This window comes from Spinacia oleracea, chromosome 2 (genome assembly GCF_020520425.1).
Source record: "Spinacia oleracea cultivar Varoflay chromosome 2, BTI_SOV_V1, whole genome shotgun sequence".
NCBI classification, from domain to species: Eukaryota; Viridiplantae; Streptophyta; class Magnoliopsida; order Caryophyllales; family Amaranthaceae; genus Spinacia; species Spinacia oleracea.
Window position 1 is genome coordinate 103,253,348 of NC_079488.1, and position 17,374 is coordinate 103,270,721.

At 37.4% G+C, this 17,374-nt stretch overlaps 1 protein-coding gene across 1 annotated transcript; it reads right to left on the reverse strand.

The window, feature by feature from the left end:
- Positions 1 to 260: 260 nt before the first annotated feature.
- Positions 261 to 15,031, reverse strand: LOC110788818 (uncharacterized). The gene is made up of 15 exons (XM_021993458.2): positions 14,836 to 15,031; positions 14,540 to 14,696; positions 12,467 to 13,021; positions 10,933 to 12,144; positions 10,516 to 10,843; positions 9,823 to 10,078; positions 9,506 to 9,722; positions 9,058 to 9,410; positions 8,440 to 8,946; positions 6,203 to 7,394; positions 5,747 to 6,100; positions 5,373 to 5,610; positions 1,627 to 4,532; positions 1,397 to 1,536; positions 261 to 937 (listed from the first exon to the last, which is right to left on the reverse strand). The coding sequence occupies exons 1-15, from the start codon at positions 14,946 to 14,948 to the stop codon at positions 607 to 609; spliced, it is 8,859 nt and encodes a 2,952-aa protein (XP_021849150.1). The 5' UTR covers positions 14,949 to 15,031; the 3' UTR covers positions 261 to 606.
- Between the last annotated feature and the right edge of the window lie 2,343 nt (positions 15,032 to 17,374).

The following is a 17,374-nucleotide window of genomic DNA, read 5'->3' on the forward strand; positions in this document are numbered from 1 at the left end:
CTTGATCTTTATAGCTTGATAATAATAATAATAATAATAATAATAATAACAATAACATTAATAATACAAATAATAGTAATAATAATAATGATGATAGTAATAATAAGTTGAATTGAATTGAATTAAACTGAACTTAACTAAATGCTCCTAAACTGTGAAATAAGTCCTAAAACTGCAGCTAAGCCAAAGAACAGGGCCTAGTGTATTGTTCTTCTTACATTTTTTTTTAAAAAAAATCTTATAAAACGACCCTGATCCAATTTATCAAGAAGAACAAGTATGATGTACATGCAAGTAGTCAATTACTCCTTTCAATACAATGTTGAATACAAGCGAAGATTGACCGAGGCCAATTTCAAGAGCTTATCTGCAATTCAAACCCAATTGATATGATAAAACCACAACCAGGAACTAAGTTGGCTTATCATCAATGTCATGCTTAAGTACAGGAACACATGCAACATGACTACATGGCTGTTAAAAGTCAGTCAAAAGGACAGCCACTTTCAAAAATATAGAGTTCACTAAATATCAACACCTAGCAGAATTGGTTTATATGGACATAGACATCTACAAAAACACTTCACAATTTTGCAGGATAACAATCTATTTTTTCTTGTTCTTCTTCTTGTTGTTCTTGTTCTGCTTCTTCTTCGCATGTTTCGATTGTTCTTTTCCTTTACCTTGGTTTGTCTCATCAACTTGACTGCCCTCTTGCTGCATTCCAGGAGCAGCAGCTGGAGAGGCATCCTTAATCCCCTCGTCATTCTTGCTATCAATGTCGTTTCCCTTTTCTGTAACACTTGACTCTAGATTCTCTGGGGAAGTTGTCGTGTCTTTTTGAGGAATCAGTGGACTCAGGAAGTACTCAAATACTGGTTTTCCTGATAACAGCCTTCTTGCACTGTCTTCGACCAGCAACATATTATCCTTCACGCTGAAATAAACATCACACCGAATGATTAGCATGCAGGAAAACATAACAATTTCAATACATTAGCAAAAGTAAATCAGTGACCTGATGCTTAATCAAAACATGATTTAAGGGTCGAATTCTTCAATTAAATCATAGATAAACTAGTATAAGAAAGCAATGGAAGAAACCACTTTGTCCGTCAAACAAACAAGTGGTCGACAGTAGACCATCATAGATTCCAAATGGCACCATCCCAAATGTTTATTAATTACTCAAAGAAAAACTACTCAAAAGCACAAATTATAAGCAACAATAACAGCTGCTTCAAGTCTTGCGCTGGATGTAAATAGTTAGTAAAATTCTTTTGTGATAATCCGCTATACTAAGAACCTCACACGTACAAAATATTATCATGATAAAAGGTTTCTAGGGGCAACAGACTTTTGCATATATTGAGTTATGTAAGAAGTTTTAACTGACCTATCTAAGGCTGCCGATAACAGCTGTAACTCAAGAAGCAGGCAATCCCCTTCTTCCTTGTACTCATGAGTGCATGTATTATTATCCATAGCTATGGCTATTGCAGTCGTCAACAGGTCATATGTCTTGTCAATCTGAACCTGTTAAAGAAGATAACATAATAAAATAAAGACCAGTCCTAATTAAAAAAAAGAGCTGGCTGCTTGCTTCATGAAGTACATGAGAATTACCTTAATGTTTGGGACATTAGACACAAAGCTCTTACTACCTCTGTCATTCTTGTTTTCAACCAACTTCAACAGATCAAAAACTTCCCAGAAATTCCCATCTTGAAACTCTACACATCCTTCATTCTTCTTTTGAGGGAGACCGGAGAAAGAGCCTGAATATAAATCAGCGGCATCAACTCTACATTGACGAGCATTCACCTTACCTCGGAACAAGATTTGCAGCAAGTCGTCTTTACTCTGGCCAGCAATATCCAGATAGATGGCACCCCTACATAATAACTCTTTAGAACGGGCTTTTCCAGTTCTTACAATAACCAGGGGATCCCCTATTTCATTAAACGCTTCAGCAACAGCATTAGCGATGCCAACTTTCCGGATATTTTGTAGGATGTTTGTGAATGCGATTGGTAATTTCTCTGCAATGTCTTTCCTGCTGAGCACATCAACAAGATCTTGAACATTGCTATTTGAATTCAAATGATGCACACACATTAATACAACTAATCTGAGTAGCAGCACATGAAAGTCATCCCTTGAATCATTACCAACTCTTTTTACCCATTGCAGAGTTTCATGTTTGTTCATGAGAAGGCAATGAAGTAAACTACCCAGAAAGTGGTAAGTATCTCTCAAAAACATAGATTTATCACCAACAGGCACAAAATTTGTCCTGTGGTTGACCTTCCACTCGAGATGAATAAACCATTCAACTACAGATGATCTAGTTACCATTAAGTAGCCCTGAATCTCCAGAAGGGATACCATTAGGCGGTCAACTAGGTATAAGAAACAGCTTGGTGCTATGTAATCTATCTCTGTCCTCCAGTTGGCATCAAAAACATTTACTAGCGCTACATAAAGCTTGCAAGCAAGGGACTCTGACAGTTGAGCTTGGCCTTGAGCTTGAGTAGACTCAGAGAAAACCTGAAGAAATGGTTTCCAAGGAGAATCATCGCCAAGCCTACCCAAAACCACTTGTACAGATTCCATTTTACCCTTAGGTGATCCAAGAAGCACCATGGCCATACGTCCAAGCTGCCCAAATGTCAATTTACGTGTCCCTTGGGTGTTATTTACAACTACTTCTTCTAGTATTTTCAATGAAATCTCTGTCTCCCTCAAAAACATAATGTCATTGCTCACTGATCTTCTCCAATCTAGAGGAAAAACACGCCTAAAGTGTTCATCCACAGAAACATTGACGCATCTCTGCAGCGACTTTGAATCCTGATGGCTCTGCCTAACAGGTTTACAGGAGGATAGCATCTTTGCAACTTCATAAATATGGAGAACTAACTTGGTCTTTCTGAAATCTGACAATTGGCGAGTATTCTTCCAAAGTGCTTCAAGAACATTCAACACTTTCATGCCAGTGGAAATTAACTCCATGGACCAATGGTTGTGCGCAGCAGCAAACAAGTGCTCTACATCAACACTGACCAACTTCCCAAACTTCTTCAAAAAAGTTTTATCTACCTCTTTCATCCACTCAGCATCAGGGTACAGACAAACATATAGTGTGCTCATACCAAAAGACAATTTTCGAACACCGAGATAGTTTAAACAGAATTCACCAAGTTCTGCAGAACCACTAGTTTCATTAACATCTACCTTCTCAAGAAACTTGAGTATTCTCAAAACAGTCTCCTTCCACGAGTTCCAAAAGTAAATTAGTGTTTCAACAGAGACTTTGTTTTGGGAAATCCTTTCCAGATGCAGCATGACAGAATTTTCCATGATGTCCCTTTCCCGTTCATACTTAGAAAAATCAACCTGAAGCATCAAATCCAGGATTTTTTTAGTTGACGATATCACCCCTCTTTGATTTTTATGATTTTGAGAGATGATCAACAACTGTTTCAACTCAGCCAGAGAATAATTTCTGTTCAAGAAAATCAAGCTATCTGTACAAACAGTCCTATAAAGATCCCGTGGCTGAATATTTTGAGCAGAGGCTTTGGCTTTCAGTAACAGCTCCTCCATCTGAGGGAAGCTTTTTAAGGGCCAACCTTTACCACCAGCCCAGAGACAACTGGCGTAAATGTACAACAAAAGAAGTTCACATTCTTCCTTGAAAAGTTCAGCCTTATCAAGCAGATCTGCCTCGTGTAGAATTTCCCCCTTTTCCCTTGCAATATCAGCAGCCTTTGAGAAGTTTCCAAATTCTATCTCCAAGTCAAGAAGCTCATCAAGGCACCCCAAATTCTTCAGAAAGGTTTGCATTGCCTCTTCCGAACTAAAGGACTTTACAAAATTCATCATCTTTATCTTATCATCCTGCTTGTGTAGAGAACTGGCACAATTTTCAAGGAACACTTGTTCAATCTGGTCTAACTCTCCACCATTTTCCTGATGTTTCCAACACTGAATGAACTGTAGACCTAAATCATACAACTTCCCTTCTGTGCAAGACGAAAGGCACTCGGAGAAAAGATTACACTTAGCAAATACCTCAGCAGCGCGCTCATGATGCCCAGCCAAGGCCCTTTCCCTTGCAATATCAGCAGCCTTCAAGAAGTTTCCTAACTCAACCTCCAAATCCATTAGCTCATCAAGACACCCTAAATTCTTGAGAAAGGAGTGCATGGACTCCTCTGAATTAAAGGCCTTAACAAATCTTAGCATCGCTATCTTATCACCCTGCTCGTGGAGAGAAAGAGCACAATTTTCTAGGAACACTTGCTCAATCATGACTAATTTTCCACCCATTTCCTGTTGCTTCCAATACTGAATATACTGCAGGCCTAAGTCATACAGCTTCCCTTCAGTGCAAGATAAAAGGCACTCGGAGAATAGATTACACTTAGCAAATACCTCAGCAGCGCGCTCATAGTATCCAGCCAGGGTGAAACATTTACCAGCTTTTTCAAGATATGAAGCCCCACATAGCTCAAAATATATTCTACCTGCAAAAAATAAGTGCCCGGGTCAACATATGTAAATCCCAAAATATCAAAAGGACATGCTCTTTTGTTGAATGAAGATTGCAAGCATTTTAGATGCATTTTTTAGCACCAAATGAATTGTAATAGGTAATTCACAAATTATGCTTTTAAAATTAGATCAAATCATAGGTTACTGAACTGGTTAAACAAGATATTTCTTAGTCTTCTATTAGATTCAGTTAATTACCTTTTCTAGTTTTACGTAACGACAGGTACTACATCAGCTAGTTGCCTTTTCTAGTTCTATAATTGAGTATATTCCTACTTCCCCATCATTCCTGGTTGCAAGCTACCAAAAGATTTCCATCCCTTAGCAATCCTCAAACAAGCGCCATCAAACTAATAACGACAAAACGCTCTATAAACAGTAATGATGTTATGCACTTCAACTGTTACAAGGTAAGGGAATCCTTAAGGTTCTTATTACTTTCAAAGGTTTCGAACTTATAAGCATATCAATGAAGAAATAGATAATTCAGTTACAATCAAATTTTGACAAGTTTTGTCTGACATTCATATTTATTTTGTCAACAATTATGAAACCATTCCACAACTTCTCAGCTCTATATTAGAAGCCTTGACTTCATTTTCTAATACTTTGAATTCTTGAAGCATTCAGCAGTAACATCTCCAGAAATCAGTGTGGGCTAAGGTTGTATCATATAAGTTTTACTGACAGGAACCACCGAACCACTAAAAAAGAAGTGAACTTAACTACTTCTAAGTTTACTTTTCATACTAAAGGCTCACCACGTTTAGGCTGCATAAGAAAAAAGGAATATCCCAAGGACAAGGGCATACCTGCTCTATCATATTCTTTCAACTCGTAGAAGCAATCCGCAGCTTTCTGGTACACATTTATGCTTTCAAAAAGCACAGCAGCTTGTCTGAGAATGCTGGAGGCTTCTTCAGGATTCAAGTCAAAAGTTCGATCAGCAGATGCCTTTAGCCCAGCGGCCTTTGCATATGTTTCCCAATGCCTATCACCAGCTCTTTCAAAGCACATTGTTGCCACCTCATAGTTTTCCACCGCTAGCAACTGCAGATTAAAACAGAACCATCAGTTTGCAAAAGTAAGGATACAAAACATTCGCATCTTTAATTGTAGATGGCTTTTTTTGTTCGCATAAAGAGGGGAATAGTTTCTAATCAAAGTTTGACAGAACAAGAAAAACCTTTCTCCCCCGCGCTTTCCACTCCTCTGGACTACTTGCAACCTGCATTGCACGTGCAAGCGAATCATCCAACTGTCTGATCTGGACCACACATAACTTCTTCCAGTAATCAAACATAGGTTTTGAAAGGTCCTCTTTGTTCTCACAAATCCATAATCTTTGTCGAGTGCGAGTAATTGCAACGTATAGCTGCTTCAGCTCAGAGCACAATACATTGTGCTTTGCAGGATTGAAATTGGGAAAAGATTGTTGCAATTTTGAATCAAGCAGATTCTGCACCTGCATAAACTCATAGATCACCCTCCATTGATTTTTTAGAGGGGACGATCCAAAGAAGTTGTACAGGAGGACATCCTACAAGGCAACCACATAAGTTACAAAATTACAATCCATATAGTATATATTTGACTTCCCACTGAAACACATAGTTTTACATAAATATTCTTTTGCATTTACCTGGAACTCCAACCCCTTGCACTCAACTATTGTTAGCACAAGAGCTTGTTTCCCTACATAGCTTGATATTTCTTTCCGATCACAGTCATCCCGCACAAGTATCACCTGCTCAGCTCCAAAACCAACAAGACTACCACCACCCATATTTCCAGCATTGCCAAAAATTGTAACAATAGCATTCTCATCTGATCCAGACTCAAGCAAGATTGGAGCTTCTCCAAATATAAGACTACTTTCAGGGGGCAAGATGTCAATAGAATGAGGAAAGAAATGATAAATAAGTTTAATAACACTATCTCCCAACTTAAGTATACCAGCATGTGTACGGAAATTCTGCCTTAAATGGAAAATCTGAGAAATCTGTCCTCTCGTTTGGCTTCTATTATCCCCATCATTTCTTTCGTTCATCAAAAACTCTTTGTAGAACAGACATCTGACATCTTGAAACCGGAAATCAATCCCTCTTGCAATTGTCTGAGCTGTATCACCAGAAAACACAAAACCTTCATCCACATTTCTGCAAATATATTTAAATAGGGCAATCTGCCTCATAGTCAGGTCCTGAACCTCATCAATATAAACAAAATCAACTACATCACCACCATATCTTTCACGCTTGATCCGCCTATGAAGATCATTCACAAAGTCAGATAAATCAAATTCTCTCCTTTCTGTTTTCATCTTCTCATAAGTCAAGAATATATCATATATCATCTCTCTCTTCTGCCGAGATAAAGTTGACACCCGGGCAGACAAATGAAGATAAACCTCAAGACTAAGTTTACCATCATCAGTTTCTCCTGTTTGGAGACCGCCTTTAATGACAGAGATTATCTCAGTAAAAACTCTGGAGGAATCAAGCTTCTTGGTAAACTGTGAATTAAAATGGTTCCAGTAGAACGTACAAAATTTCTCATAATTAACCTCTTTTCTTTTCATAACATAAGCAGGGGATGTAATAGTAGTTCTCCCATGAGAAAGATTCAGTTCACCGTGAAATCTGTCAAAGTATGAACTACCCAATGTGCCGTCAAGCATGAATAAGAACTTGTTAAAGGTTAACACAAGAGGGTACGACTTTGGAGGAACTCCAACAAATGAGTCTGGGATACCACTAAACTGCTCACTGTCATCAATACCATCAGCATCAATGGGGCCATTAGCCAAAGAAGAACTTTCATTGCGTGCAAAACTGCAAGAAGATGAAGGTCGAAATTTAGGAACATAATTAGTAAAAATATGTGTATAGAAAGCAAACAGTAGCATGACATGAATTTGAGTCTGTAGAAAGCAAGATAGCGAAGAAAATAACTACGTCTAGCTGAGAATAAAAGTTGCTTTGGAGAGATGCGGTGGCAAAAGGGGAAGTACACTATCAGTTCTGGTTATAAGTGGCTGATGGGCGACTTTCCTTCTATTTGTTGGAAAATTTGGGTTTGGAACAACTTGAATATCCCCAAATACACTATCATTTGTTGGTTTCTCATGCTTGGGAGGTTAAGGACTAAGTGTTCTTAACTAACATCCGGGTATGTGATGAAAATTGTTGCACTATGTGTGCTCAATCTCCTGAGACTCGTAATCATCTCTTCTTTTCTTGCCCCTTCAGTACTGCTGTTCTGCAGGGTGTCCTCTCTTGGATGCGGCTTATCACTAACATTCTAGAGTATGAGAGCTTGTTTAAATGGGTCTCTAGAAAGGGAGCTACAAAGTTTAGAAAGCAAGTTTTTTTAGGTGGTGTTGCTGCTTGTATTTATAAGATTTGGCTTACAAGAAATGACGTCTTTTGGAACCAAAAGATTCCTACAGTTGAAGCTACAATATCAGGCCATCAAGGCTGATATTGTTTTACTGGAACTAGGACTGCCAGTGACAGAAGTTGGTTTGACACCTTGTGATTTTGGTGTTTTGTCTCTTTTCCCTTGTGCTGTTTGCATTCTTTTCAGGCTTGTTAGGGTTGGAAGCCCTTCCTAGAAGGTATTCCATCCCTTTCTTGCCTTGGGTGAGGGTATGCCCTCGTAGTCCCTTGTTTCTTTCTTTGGTTTTCAATGAAGTTCTTACCTTTTATCAAAACAAAAGGGGGGGGGGGGGGGGGTGTAGAAATATGTGAAGGGTTTTCTAGTTTCTACTGGCATATATGGATGGAAGAATGAAACCACAATACACATCAACCAAAGAATATCCAAAAAAAGAGAGACAACAAAAAATCAAGGGAGGAGAGACACTCCTACACATACCTTTTAAGATGAGAAACATGTTGTTTGATGGCATAACAAAGTTTAGGACTAACAGTCACAAAAAGCTGGCGTAAGACATTTTCACTCTCTGCATTCCCATCAGTGTGGGTAATATTCATGATGTTGGCATCTCTATTTTGTTCAACAGCTACATGATGCAGTTGCTCTTTCTGATATAGTTTCTTGGTTAGCACAGTGGTCTTTCCAGTACCAGATCGTCCTAAAATGAAGGAGCTTTTTTGGTGAAGAATTATTTGCAACTCCTCATCCGTTACTTCAAAGGGCAAGTCCAAAGCTTTACCATCAGAATCAGACAGCAAATGGCCTACTATGCCCGCAGAGAGAGAGTAAAACTTCATCAACAACAAGCTTTCGCTTACTTTGGCATTTTCTGCATAACTCGTGCCATCCAAATCACCATCAGAAGCACTTGTAGACCCAGCATAGTTGCTCTTTAATCTGACAATATCAATTGACTTGCTCCAAGTCCTTGGGATCTCTAGCAACCTAATAAGATTTTTAAAATGAGGGATGAGCTTTGAAATACAATCACTCTCAGCTCTCAAGCTACAAGCAGCAATATCTAGTATGAAGAAGAAAAGGATTAAAATAGCATACCCCTCAAGACCACGCTCTTTGCAGTGACTCAAGAAATCGTCAGTGTAGGCTCCATATATGCTATCAAGTCGTTTAACCAACTTTGATACATCTTCCAGTGGCATAACATCCCAGATCTTCAGCATTTGGATGTATTCTGTGTCTTTCATGATGTCATTTGTGCAAATAATATAGCGACCTTCAACTTTGTATTGTTTAACAATTTGTATAGTGCTCTCACAAACAGGGTCAGCTTTGACTTTCTTAGGCCGCCAGCCATTTGACAGGTTCACCAGCAGATTCATTACCGACTTCTTTGCCCGGGTTGAAGGAAGCTTCGAAAAGCTTTTCACAAAATTATCGCTGAACAGAACCTAAGACGACAAGATGTAGTAGAGTGTATTATGAACTGTTATACAGTCTAAGATTCTAAAGAGAGAAGAATTATGGAAAACGGAAGAGAACATACCTTCCACCTGGCACTTCTAAAAAGTATACTATCCTTGTTAAGCAAGTCATCAAGTTGATTGAGCTCCTTCTTAATATCTATCATGGCTTCGGTCAAGCTCTTATCTTCATCAGCATTGAAGAAACAACGACGCTCCCTAGCATTGCTAACTAATCTTTTCCAAATTGAATCACTTCTAAAGAGTGTTTTTTCATTTCCAAGTACCCAAAGACAGTACCTGAGCATAATACAGATTTTATTCAAATCTCTTAGGGATAGACACAACGATACTACAATAGAAAAGATAAAAATGAGCAACACATAATTCACAGGCATACCTTGCCCTAGTGAGAGCCACATTCGTACGTTGAGAACTTGAAATAAACCCAACTTCACCAGCATTATTAGATCTTACTGTTGATATTATTATAATATCCTCCTCCCCACCTTGAAAACCATCAACAGACTTCACCTTCACTCTAAAATTGTCGAGGCTTTCATACCTTCTCCCTATCATTTCCTCAATGGCCACAACTTGTGCAGCGTAGGGTGATATTACACCAATAGCAAGCCTTTCAATGGAGTGACGCCATGCTGTAAAAGAGAACAAATTTGTGACAATTATTAACTAAATCGGAATACATGCTTATCTATTATGATAAACAAACCATCCTGGAGGGCATGGACCTCCTAGGAAATGGGGGGGGGGGGGGGGGGGGGGGGGGGGTGGGGTAATGGATCTCTAATGGTAAACCAATTGCTCAAAAGAGGGCTTATGAGTTCTTTCTCAATCAGTCTCGAATAGAAAAGTTTATCACCCACTCACTCTTTTGACATTATCAATAAGTCTCCTACTTTCCTGTAAATATAAAATTTGTTTCAAACTACGTTACACTCAAGATATCATGCACAAATACTTCTAGTTGTATGCAAAATAAACATCTTTATTTTGTACAGCACGGTTAAAACAAGAGGTACTCCAATTATCACTATTTAAGGCAATATGATTCACATTAATTAACATAACATACTCTTGAAAAGATTATGCAGAATTTTAGCCACAACTGCAGCCTCAACCATATTTCTTCGACTACGTCCATCATCATCAACTTCCTCCCGCCCCTCGGATACGTTTATGAAAGAATAGGGCCCATACATAAGAGCTGGAAGATACTCTCTCTCGTAGTTCTCATTACTGACACTGGGGGCATCCAAAATTTGCTTAAGATAGAATTCTGCATTAGGAAATGAACTAATTGCAGGATGCATTCTATATTGCACATTTAGCAGGTGCTTTGGCCAACCCAACAAACTAAGCCTCTGAAATAAGCTTCGTCCAAAACCAGCATCCCTAGATAACTGCAAAAGACATCTGAATTAGAAATGCGAATGTGGTGCCTGAAAGTTAAGGGAAAAAAACAAACACAAATGTTGAAAATTTTACGTACGTTACTCTGAACCATAGCTGGCAATTGGCACTCATCCCCAAAAAGAATAGCATGCCGTAGACCAGGCAGTTGCAAGGGTATCGCTGACTCACATTCCTTTAGTTGTGCAGCTTCATCTATGACCAAAAGGCTTAGTGGCTTCATTGGTGTAGTATAGAGCTTAAAGGAGCTGGAAGCAGTGCAAAATATCAATGATGCCATCTGGAAACAAAGTTTTTCTATGGATTCTGTATGCATGACATTCGGAAAGAGAACACCAAGGGATATAAGCAGAGTTCTAAGGATGGAAACGCATTCTCTCCTCTTTACTTCAAGCAACTGCATGTTCTCACGGTCCACCCCATGTACAAGAGAATCCCCATCTTCCCCAGAAGAAAAAAGTTCCAACAGTTCTTCAGAGCGTAAATCCCCTTGAAGCAACAATTTTTCAAAGGATTTAAGTAGATTAAAGAGAATGATCATGTGCGCAAGATTACTTTCTCCAATGTAACTTTTGGACACATGAGTGCAGAAGATTGAAATACAACGCCTGACAGGTTCTGCAGCAGCCTTGAACCGCTTTGTAAAGAAAACAAGAAATGATTCAACCTGTCCTGCAGTATCAACTTCAGTAATGGGCTGTCCTGCAGTATCAATGTCATCAATGGGTTGTTCCTTCTTTTTATTCAACTCATTCTCCAAGTAAACATTGTACTGAGAAACATAATCCTCAAGAAAATTTGACAAGGACGGGAAACAACTCCTCCATCCAGTTAGAGGCACAAAACACTCTGTTAGCCTCTTGACACGATAGTCAAGATACATATCTTCTATATACGAACCTACTCTTAACCGTGCTTTGTTTCCAAACAGAAGTATGTCTCCCAAACAGTTGAATTTTTCTGCTGAATCCCTTGGAGAAGAGTTCATAGTTAGTTGTAAAAGACGACCAGCTACTTCCGTGATGGCAACATTTGTTGGAGCACATATTAAAGTCCTAACATTCATCCTCCTGAGAAAATATAGAAGTGTGCTGAGGGTTTTTGTTTTGCCTGTCCCTGGTGGGCCCCAAACAAGTTGAACCTGAGACGTGTGCTCGCATTGTGTTGCTTGCAGTGAAGCTAAAACTGCCTCGCACTGTGAGGAATTCAGACTGGAAGAAATTTCCAGACAAAGATCTTCTGACAATCTAATATTACTAGTAGAGCCACACAGATTATGACAGCCTTCATCCTGAAATCCATACATGATTTAAGTCAAAAGACTCATTCTCGGAAACAAAAAATTCAGTTGGGCTGCTTGTTGTAAAGATCATGTTAACCTGATTGTTAATCATGTAAAGCCATTTATAGGATGCATATGTACACAAAAGGCACTTGATACGATATAGGAAAAACACAAAGGGAAAGAATAAAACTAGTATATCTGCTGTTATAATTTTTAAGACAGTTACTTAAGTATTTATATGCTAGAAATGCTTCTAAGCTGACTATCTGGTGCTAGTCACAATGAAAGGAAAAACAGAATCACACGATGTCACCCATATAACACTTACTGCTGTATTTCGTTGCAGAACTCCCTGGAGTATTCTAACATTTTTGAACATGTGGAGGGCATTCCATACTCTTTTGTGTGTGGTGCTATTCATCAAAAATACCAGGAAAAAAGAGCTGTAGCTGTCATCCATGTCCCCTATGTCCTTCGACGCTTTAACTTTAAAAGAGGTTGACGAACTGTCATCGTCTGTCTCGTCTTCTGAGTTATTTTTGGAAATTTTTGTGACTGATGCCAAAACCCATGTTTGTGCCAGCACTTGCAAATCATATATACTTTCGGGCCTGGATTTCACAAGGACAAAAATGTCACCAGGCAATGTTTTGTATGGCTCCTTGCCTCGGTCATTAAATCTGTTCCTCCATTCATCTATATGAACATCATACAGTAATGGATCACGTTTACTATTATCATAAGACACGATTTCAGCGTATGGTGCCCTTGAAATGATCTCCAAACTTGAGCGAAGATCAGCCCGTGTCTCTTCTAATAGAGGACAAACAAAAGAACTAAAATACTCTCCAACTGTATCAAATGAATCAGGAATCTGCTTTATCTGAAAAAGCATTGAAGACAAATGGAGTTAAATCAGTTCTTGTGAAGTCCATTTATAGTAACTCTGAAACTAAGTCAATGACTCAATGCCAGTAATACATTTATCAGACAATAACCAATATCGGAAATCTACAAGATTCGGCAGTCAAGGTACTCACTATTAACTGAAAGGAAATTACGAAAACAGAACATCAAAAACTTGCAGAAGCAAAATCAACAAATTGCATATAAAATTAGATCCCAATAGCACTGTATAATATCTCAAAAAGTTCCAAAATTTAGCATAAAATAATAAACACAGTCTCTTAAGCTGAGGTACATTTAAGAACAAAAGAAATAAAAAGTCTAGAACACTTTAACTAAATAGATACTAACAACAGTAACAACGTAAAGTAATGGCTTTTGTGCAGCGTCAAAAGGGTCCATGTGGTCATTGGTTCATTAGAAAAGGTGGTCATTGGTTAACTAGTAAAGGAACTAATTGATTGTGCACCATTACAAAGCATCATTGCAAAAAGCAAATCCTTGTTAAAGTATATAAAAAAAGCAAATTGATTGTACATCATTTTAAGCAACTAAAGATTAAGTGGTCACTCATCAGTTCACAACAATGCAGATTGTTGTACAAAAAAATGCAAAACCTAGGACATCCCAAAATGTTCTACTTTCTTTCTAAAATGGGAGCTATCACTACCTTTCCCCTTACTCCCAAGGGGCCTTTGCCGCTAACCCGGCATGTATGAGGTTGCAAAGGCACCCTCTGCCTACCTACCAAACAAAAACAATCACCAAATGTACTAGTGTTACAGTCAATCATCAACTGGCCTACAGAATTAATCCCTTGAATATATCATCAAGTTTTACTATAACAACAGCTAACTTAATTAAAATGATTATCGTTACAAAATGTGATTAGCTAGCGTACAGTATTGAATAGTTGAATAGATCATCAAGTTTGAAACTGCTAAGTACTACGCAGCAGTAAAATAGCAAAAAACTAACTTTCCTACTAAAAAAAACCATGTGAGCACCCAAATAAAATAGCCCGCCATATTTTAGTCCTTAGCATACTTAAATAATATCAAAAGCACCAAAGTCTATTAAAAAATAATGTGCAACTTTCATCATGCCAGATTTCAATTATTTGGAAATTGACTATAGTTCAAATACCATTAGTCCATAAGTCCATAACCAATGAGGTATCATTTTCCCCAATGAGCCGGGTCTAGAAAATTCAAATGTGTGCAACCTTACCCTAAACCCTAACCCGAAATTACCGACTACCCAACTAGCCAAAATCCGTCAATAGATATTCTTCTAGCTAACGTTGTACGCAAAATTGACACTAATCACTCAAACCATAGCCGTAATTTATCAAATCACCCACAAAATCTACTACCTACTAGAAAAAAAATCATGCAAAGTTACAACCCACTACATCAAAGTATAAACACAGTAAAAAAATTCAAACATTTCAGATAAAACGTAAAGGAGGGAGGAAGATGAAGTGAAAATGGACCTGCTCAGTGTAAAAATTATCATTGAAGATGTCATCAAGAGACCATGAAAAAATCTTATTAAGGAAAGCAGAATCTCTTGCCATTCTGTCGTTTATCTCATCAGTTAAAAATGATGAACTTGAACCCTCCATCATCATCATCAACAACAACCAATAACTGCACAAAAACCATCAAACTATAATTTCAAAAGCAATACCCATTTATATATTTCGTCAAAAAAACAAATAGCCATTTAAATAGACAAAACACAAAAGGGGTTTCTTAACTAATAAGGGAAATTAAAAAGGAAACAGACCTCCAGTACAAGCACTTAAAAAAAAGATTGATCAAACAGTAAGATGAAGGAAACCCAGAAGAGTAAGAAACGTAGTGAGAATTATATTTATAATTGGGAATGTGAAAGGACATTGAACAGGAATTTTAAGAGATGGGTAATTTATTAATTTTGATTTTTTTAAAAAAGTGGATGGATTTTTACGATTGGTCGTGTTTTTCTAGGGAATTGACTTGGGGTTGATTCTACATTGTCCCTTGTTTTAGAAGGTTTAAAAAAAGGAGATTAGAGTAAAGTTAAGTTGATTTAGGGTAATAAATTTTGCAGTTAGTTAAATTAATCATGGGTTTAAAAATGGGGATAATGGATAATTACCAAAAAAGAAGATTAAAATTAAAAACAAGGAACCGTCACATAGCACCAGTAAGATGAAACTCACTCAGTCACTCAATTACCCTCTACTCGGCTACTACTAGTCTAACGTCCATTCTTCTATCTTCTTACGCACGCTTCCATCGGCTACTTCGTAAATTGTTTTGTTTTTGTTATTTCACTATGGATGGTTATTTTTGAAGTTCCAATTCTCTCTTTTACCCATTGAGCCCATTAGAGTCGGGCACGTGCCGAGCCCTGTAGACTCATGTGTCAACCTCACGTGTCAAATTCGCGTGCGTCGTGGCTTGGATGTTATGTTTGAAATGGGCAAGGAAAAGTAGGCAACAACAAAGATCAAGTCAGTTAACGCTGAGACGTATTAAAGCAATTCTCCCTCCGTTCCTAAATAAGTGTCACATTTCCTTTTTTGGCGTTCCCTTATAAGTGTCACATTTCTATTTTTGAACATATACTTTTTCCACTTTTTCATACACTTTTCACACTTTTCCATACACTTTTCTCATTTTTCTATAAATCATGATTACTTCTACTTACACATTCTACACTTTTCCACTTTTCAATCCCCACATCCACTTTTATTTGTACTTTATTCAATTAAACAATTATCTACTTTATCCTTTCCCCAAAAAAAATATTCTCAATCATTAACTCTTACACACTTTACAATTTTATTAATTACCGTGCCGGAGCCCAAATGTGACACTTATTTAGGAACGGAGAGAGTATTATTTAATATTAAATGCCCTAGACACGATTCTAATACATAAATGTACTTCATGGCACAACATTATACATTTATACTTACTGACTCGACCTTTATTAAGTAAATTAGAATTGGCATTGTAATATAATACATTGATAGGTCGTTCTAGAGCCCTGAACATCCTTTAACTATGTAACTAGAACTTACTAGCTAGAGCGTCATCCAATGTAACAAACCTTGAATCAGTATGCGCATACCCCGAAAAGAGTCCTAAACGTACCTTCTTCAAGAAGTTAACTACTTACGGAGTTGATCTCTATAAGGTACACATAATTAAAAAAAATCAGATACTTATCCCCGTCCCAGAATAGTTTTTCACTCTTTCCATTTTCATTAGTCCCATATTTATGTTTACACTTCTATTTTGGGAAAGACCCCACGATTATTTTAATACATCTCTTTTTCAACTCCCAAAAAGATAAGGGTTTCACTCTCTCTCACATTGCATTAAAATAAACATTCCACTATCTACTTTAAGTAAAATAATGTCTCACTGTTACTTTTCACAATTAATTTTCAATAAAATAATACTCCTTCCGTCCCAAATTACCCATTACACTTACTTTTGCACAAAATTTTTAGGTGATAGGTGATTGTTTTGTTATCAATTGTTATTTTAGTGAAAAAGTAGATGTGGTTGTTTGGCTATCAATTATTATTTTATTGAAAATGTAGATTTGATAGGAGTTAGCGGGGTATTTTATTTAATTGAATGAGAGTGGCCGGTGTGGGAACAAAAAAAAATCAGTGAGAAGAGAGACAATATAATTCACTTTGACTTTTTATACTATTCACATAATTCACTTTGACCCTATTTTATTTCAAGTATATGAAAATAAATGTTAGTATATAATATATTGTTGGCTTCATCTTAATACTCCCTCCGTCCCAAAATACTTGAACCGGCTTGACCGGCACATAGTTTAATGCAATGCAATTGACTTATTATTTAATTAGATAGTACTCCCTCCGTATTTATTTAAGAGATACACTTGCCATTTTTAGTAACTTATCAACCCTACCATCTAATTAAATAATACATCTAATTTACCCTATGACCCACTATCCTATTAAACAAATAATTTCATGAACCCACCCCCACTTCCCACCCACCAAAATGACATGGTCCCCACTTGTTTAATTATTAAAATATCTATCAAACCCCACTTGCTTTATTATTTTATTTCATTCAATTCTTATTCTTAATACCCGTGCCCGACCAAGTGTATCTCTTAAATAAATACGGAGGGAGTAGTTGATAGTGCACTACTACAAAAATAGGAATAAGAAACGCAAGATAGAGAACGGCTAAGTTAAAAAAGCGTCTTCCGCAAGTATAGAGAACGCTTTTGTTAGTTCACTGTTGTTTGAAAAAATAAATATAGAACGTCTATCTAAATA

Coding starts and splice junctions, on each gene's coding strand:
- LOC110788818 (XM_021993458.2), bottom strand. CDS start 14,948: ATGTCCTTTCACATTCCCAATTATAAATATAATTCTCACTACGTTTCT. Junction 12,145..12,466: donor TTCTGCAACGAAATACAGCA/GTAAGTGTTATA, acceptor TATGGATTTCAG/GATGAAGGCTGTCATAATCT. Junction 5,611..5,746: donor GGAAAGCGCGGGGGAGAAAG/GTTTTTCTTGTT, acceptor TTTAATCTGCAG/TTGCTAGCGGTGGAAAACTA.